This window comes from Pseudonaja textilis, chromosome 10, assembly GCF_049901715.1.
Source record: "Pseudonaja textilis isolate UNSWEBS1 chromosome 10, rPseTex1.2, whole genome shotgun sequence".
Classification (NCBI taxonomy): Eukaryota; Metazoa; Chordata; class Lepidosauria; order Squamata; family Elapidae; genus Pseudonaja; species Pseudonaja textilis.
In genome coordinates, this window is record NC_141999.1 from 16,119,550 (window position 1) to 16,125,284 (window position 5,735).

The 5,735-nt window shown below is 48.3% G+C and overlaps 1 protein-coding gene across 2 annotated transcripts; it reads left to right on the plus strand.

The window, feature by feature from the left end:
• The first annotated feature begins 442 nt into the window (after window positions 1–442).
• On the plus strand, window positions 443–5,735 carry CITED4 (Cbp/p300 interacting transactivator with ED-rich tail 4). 2 transcript variants are annotated; one of them, XM_087939868.1, is made up of 2 exons: window positions 443–1,543; window positions 3,840–5,735. In XM_087939868.1, exons 1-2 carry the CDS (start codon window positions 1,473–1,475, stop codon window positions 4,468–4,470), a joined length of 702 nt encoding a protein of 233 aa, XP_087795994.1. In that variant the 5' UTR covers window positions 443–1,472; the 3' UTR covers window positions 4,471–5,735. The 2 variants fall into 2 exon arrangements, with proteins under 2 accessions (XP_087795994.1, XP_026558214.1); XM_026702429.2 differs by having other exon boundaries at window positions 443–713.

Here is a 5,735-nt window from a genome sequence, read left to right on the forward strand (position 1 = left end):
AAGGAAAGGAAGGAAAGGAAAGGAAGGAAAGGAAAGGAAGAAAGGAAGGGAAAGGAAAGGAAAGGAAGGAAAGGAAAGGAAGAAAGGGAGGGAAAGGAAAGAAGGAGGGGAAAGGGAGGAAGGTCTCTCTTAGGCAGGCCGGTTGGAGAAGGGGGGCGCGTCAGTCGACCTTCTCGCTCCCTGCCGGTGTCAAGCAGCGGCAGAATCAGCCGGCCAGCCACCGCCTTCCAAGTCTCTCTCCCTCTTCGGGGGCGAAAGCAAAACAGGTGGGCGGGACCCCGAGACTTCACATCGGGCCCGAATTCCCTCGTTCGGCGGTAGGGCGGGGGAGGGGGAAGAGGACGCTTTGGACAGACCTCGCACCAATCAGAAACGGAGAGGCGTGGCTAAAGTCTCCGCCCTCCTCGCCCGACTATATAAGGAGGCTGAAGTTTACCCTGTTGGAGACATATACTGAGGGGTTGAGTGTGTGGTTTAGAGGGGCGGGGGAAAAAAAGGGGGCGGTGGCTGGCCGGGATTGATGCGTCCGGACTCGGGGACGCCTTTGCAAGCAGAGGACAGGCGGGCCGGCCGGCCGACTCGGAGGCAAGCGGAGGCGCGGGAGAAGGCGCAGAGCGGAGCCGACGTCGCAAAGCCGGAGCTGCTTTTGTTCCGTCGAGCGGACTCCCGCTTCGCCCGTTGTGCAGCCGCCCCTTCGGATCGCCGCCTTTGGGGTACGTTGTCCGAGGAGGAGGGCGCGCGCCGTCTTCGGGCTTCAACTGACGCGGCCGGGGAAGAAGAAACCGCTTTGCCGGTACAACCGGCGCCGGGGTTTCTCTCTCTCCCTGCCGGCCTGCAGCCTCCGATGGGCACCCGAGCGCTCTGCAGGCAAAGGCTGCGTTGTCTTGGAGTCGGGCGCCGGGAGGGAAGGGTTAAACGTTTGTGTGTGTGTGTTGAGCGAAGAAGTGCTGATCTTTGTGCTGGCGGAATGTGCCGGAGCGGGAGCTACCTCGCCGGGGCGGGAAGAATGAGGGGTGGCGGTCGCCAAAGGGTTCGAACCAGGAGAAGGGGCGCTATAGCCCGCCACCCCGGTTCGGAAAAACTGAGGTCTCTTGAAGGGTAGAGCTGGCGTGAACGCGAAATAACGTCCTCGCCTTGCAGTTTCGTTGGTTTTTATTTTTATTTTCATAAAGGAGCCACTTACACGTATCTATTCAACGTGTGAATTGGGGCTCGCAGGCTGAGGAGAGCGAGGAAGGTCAAAGAGGAGCCCGAACTCCTCCGGTCTTTGCGCGCCTGGCTGAATTTTTTATTTCAGCCTCGACGAGCGGCAATCTCCGCCTTCTGTCCGGCCGTCCCCCATCCCCACAACGGCAGCGCCTTGCCCTGCCTCTAGGGGGGCATCACAAAATCGCCAGGGAAATTAAATGCCAAACTTTTTTTTTTTTTTTTTAAATCGAATCGTTGTGTTGGAGGAACAACGCCTTTGTTGAATGGCTGGCCGGCCTAGGCTCAAGAGAAGGCCAGCAAACAAGTGGGTGCTTCTTTTGCAGCTACATACTCTGTGAGTGCAATGAGTTTTGTAAATGATGGTTGGAAACCCCTGTGGCTGGGTTCACGCCGTTTGCTGAGTGAGCAAATAGCTTTGCAGCTTAAGTGTATTGTGTAAATATTATACACTTAACAGAGTAGACCTAAGAAGTTGGAAAGCGCCTTGTTGTCTCCCTCCCCCCCCACTTCAGATCTCCCAGTGGGTCATCCTTAGCCATTGTACCCAATTTGGGGCAGGAGAAGGCAACCTGGCTTCTAAGTGTTTACAGCTACAGACTTAATCAGCAATATGCTGATACAGATGAATTAAAAACAATTTGGAATTAAATGCAGCAGTGCACTATGCTTAAGTTTAACCTTGGTTTGGGAAGAGGGGTGGGGCTGTAGCATCTTCTGCCGGCTGTTAATGTACTGTACAGTGCAAACCCCAAAATTGGTTAGTATAAGAACCTGTGTGAGGATGTACCTAATAGTAACCATTGTGAAGATTGGAGTGACAGATTAAAGGCAAATCCATGTCATTTCTATAGTGGTTTTGCTTGATGCATTTATTCCCAGTTAACTGAATCATAGTTACTCATCTTTTCTGAGTTCAGCTAGTACCACTTTAGACCAAAATGTGGTTTGCTGTTCAGATTGTGTCATGCCTTCATTCAAAAGCAGTATTTCTCTAGATTAAATGTCTGAAAGGAGAATAGTAATAGGATGCAAATTACTCCAAGGGTTTCTCAAAATCATTCATGCCCTGTGGGAAGTAGGATGTTGAGTCCTGAATGTCTTCTTTGAGCTAAAACATTGGACCAAGAGTCTCATTGTCATTTCCTATTCGTGTTTTCCCTCTGCCACATGGACTGAGGGGGCAGGGAAGAGTCCCTGCCATCTGCTGCCACTGTGGACAAGAAAGGCTGGAATTATATGTATGCATGCCTCTCTTTGCTTCATTGAATTAGCTTGGAGAAACATCTGCAGCTGTCCAGAGCTGCAGTTACTCTTCAGCTTTCAGCCTCATCCCCCCTCCTAATCTTAACATGTAGATTCAGAAGCAAAGAGTTTAAATCCGACTCTGCTGTGAAGTCCACTGAGTAATTTGTGGCCAGTTGGGCAGACACTCTATGGCCCTTTGAAATTTCCAGGAAAAGTAGCAAGTTTCCGGGAGTCATTGGCTTGATAGTAGCATGGGTATTTTTATCTTAAAAGATCTCTCAGATCAAATGTCTGAATAGAGTTAGGGAGGAATTCAGTCTAAAGCAGTGGTCCCCAACCACCAGGCCCTGGACCGGTACTGGTCCATGGATCATTTTTTACTGGGCCACAAAGAAGTGGGCGCCGCCATCTTGTTTTGACGGCACTTGAGGAAGTGCTTCCAGGTGAGCTTGTCGGTAGTTGGTTGGAAAGTGGTCTTTGGGTGCTGAAGTTTAGTTTTGTCGAGGGGGGGGCAGCTTTGAACGAAGGGCTGTCCTGATGGCAGTGGAGTCTCGTGTTAGGAGGAGATTAAGAAAGAGCCCGAAAAGCACAAAGGAGGAGTTGAAGGTGGTGGGGAGAAGCTGGGGACGGCTGGCTGGCCGGTCGCTCAGCTCGCCTTGCCTTGGTCGTGTGCGCTGATGCCGGTACCAGTCCATGGATCATTTTATGATGCCAGTACCAGGCCATGGGACAAAAAAGGTTGGGGGCCACTGGTCTAAAGTACCTGGGAATTGCCTGTCAGTCTGCACCTACAATGTAGTGGCTATCAGATGTGATAGAATTTAGCGAGGCTCAGCCTCAATGTGTCTGGAAGATGTCAAGTTAAGTAGGGATAGTAGATAATATCAAATAAATGGACTATGCAGAACAGCTTGTTTAGAAGAGAAGTTGCCCTTGACAGAAAAGGCGGCTGAAGCATTCTTTGAGTGCTGGGAAACATATTAAGAAATTGCTAGAGTTAAGGTACCACACAAACAGACTTTCAAGATTCTGATATATCTCAATAAAATTATACTAAAGTGTAGCTCTGATTTTCCTGTGCGGTTTCTGGTTTGGCTTCTATGATGAGGCTGACATTGTGACATTCCTCATTGGAAGGTCACATTGCACTGGTGTTGCCTTTGATATATTGGAATTGAGGACAGCTGGCAGGCATGACTTTGCTACCTTCTCCCATCTGAAGAAAAAAAAAATAACCTGATCAACTAGTAGGAATGTCAGCAAGGTAGCTGAATCATTCATTCTTTCATTGACTTCCGAGCACCAATTGCTACCAGCAGAGCCTTTAGAATTCATAGCAGTGAGTTGTTATGCCAGCCTTCTAACCTGAACTCTTTGTCTTGCAGTGCCCTGTTTGTGATGGCCGATCACATGATGATGTCAATGAGCCATGGCATGAATGGGATGCAGAACTACCGGATAAGCATGAATGGGATGCAGGCCCCGCCACAACATGGACAGCAGCATGTGCTAAGGACGCTTCCTCCCAACCACCAGATGATGCAGTACGGAGGCCCTGCTATGGATGGAGGAATGAGGCAGAGGCCGGGCATTAATGGACAGATGGGTCACCACCAGATGCCAAGCACAGTGATGTTCAACAACCCAAGTCAACAGCAACAGTATATGGGACCTGTGGGTACCCAGCAGCTTATGGCAAGTATGCACTTGCAGAAACTCAACACTCAGTATCAGGGCCATCCTCTCCTAGGCATGACGGCTGGCCCAGTTGGACCAGGTGCACAGCAATACAGGATGGGCCCGGGACAGCATCCAGGCATGCAGCATCTGCCCTCCCCTGCTTTGACCTTGAATGTTATGGACACGGATCTTATTGATGAGGAGGTCTTGACGTCTTTGGTTATGGAGCTGGGCTTGGACCGCATTCAGGAGCTGCCAGAACTCTTTCTGGGACAGAATGAGTTTGACTTCTTCTCAGACTTTGTTAACAAACAGCCCAGTGCAATCAGCTGCTGAGAGCAGCTCTGCCTTCGGGAAGCAGGCCTGTTTTTCTCGTGGCCTGGCTGTGATACACGCCTGCCTCCAAGCATTCTCATTCTCTCCTGTAGATACGTTTCCCAGATCATCCTTGCTTGTTGCTTGAAAAACAATACAGACAATCACCAGAGGCTTTTTATTTTAACTCCCCCCTCTACCTTGCACTGCCTTGCTGCTTCTCACAAGGGAGAGTGGCTTTTTCTTGTGCTGTTCACAGAGAGTCTGGTTGAAAGGCTTCTGCAGATGGGAAACCGAATAGCAGTCACAGAACGTCAGCCATTCAGGAAAAAAAAAGCCCGCCCCTTCAAAAACTCTTCTGCATTTGGACTATTTAGACACAATAAGAGGGGTGGGTTTCAAAGAGGCTGGGATCTGCTCTGCTGTATCGTTCTCTGATGGCAGAACAAGCTGTTTCCATAAGTCCCTCTCCTTTAGGGGGGTCGCAGAGATGGATTTTTACCCTTTTTCCTGAAACGTGAATGGCTGGGAGATACTTTTCACTGTTTTTCCTGCCTTGTTTGCCCTTCAGTACTATGAAATCTGGAACCATCTTTATTTTTTTACTTGAAAATATCACTGGCCTCAGGTTGGGGTTTTTGGTTCTGTTCTTTTTCCCCCTCTTGTAATTGCATTCCTTTGTTTTGAGCTCGCAGGAGTTTCTGGGAGGATAGCTGGCACATGTGTTCAAATGACAAATCTTCAAGGTTAGGTCACTTCTGATAGGGAAGACCAACTGATCAGCATTTCTTGTTAGGCTGCTACAAACATGAGCTGTAAGCTGCTCTCTAGCTTTTTCTGCCTCTGAAACCAAATAAAATAACTGTAATTGTGTATATTTTTAATTTTTCAAAGGGAAAAAAAACCTTTGTATTTCTATTTATTTGGAAGAGCTCAAACTATGTTGCCTTCTGAAATTACTAGAAGGGCTAAACAAGACACTGAAGTGCATGTCCCTCCATATTTTTTGTTATCTTTTAATTAAAGAGCAAGAATATTTTGTTTGAATGAAAAAAAATAGCTTGCTGCTCTCTGGGGGCTTGATTATTCTTAAGTTTTGATTTTGTTTCTTCAAAAATGGTGTGGATAGCAAATTTATTTTTATTTTCAAATTCAGAAAGTTCAGTAGAGTGGAGATTTGCTAAGGCCCCTTCTGTTTGCAGGCACACATCACTGTTGATTAATGAAGTGGAAATGTACAGGTGATTTTGTTTTTCTCCAAATAAAAGCTAAACCCTCAAATTTAA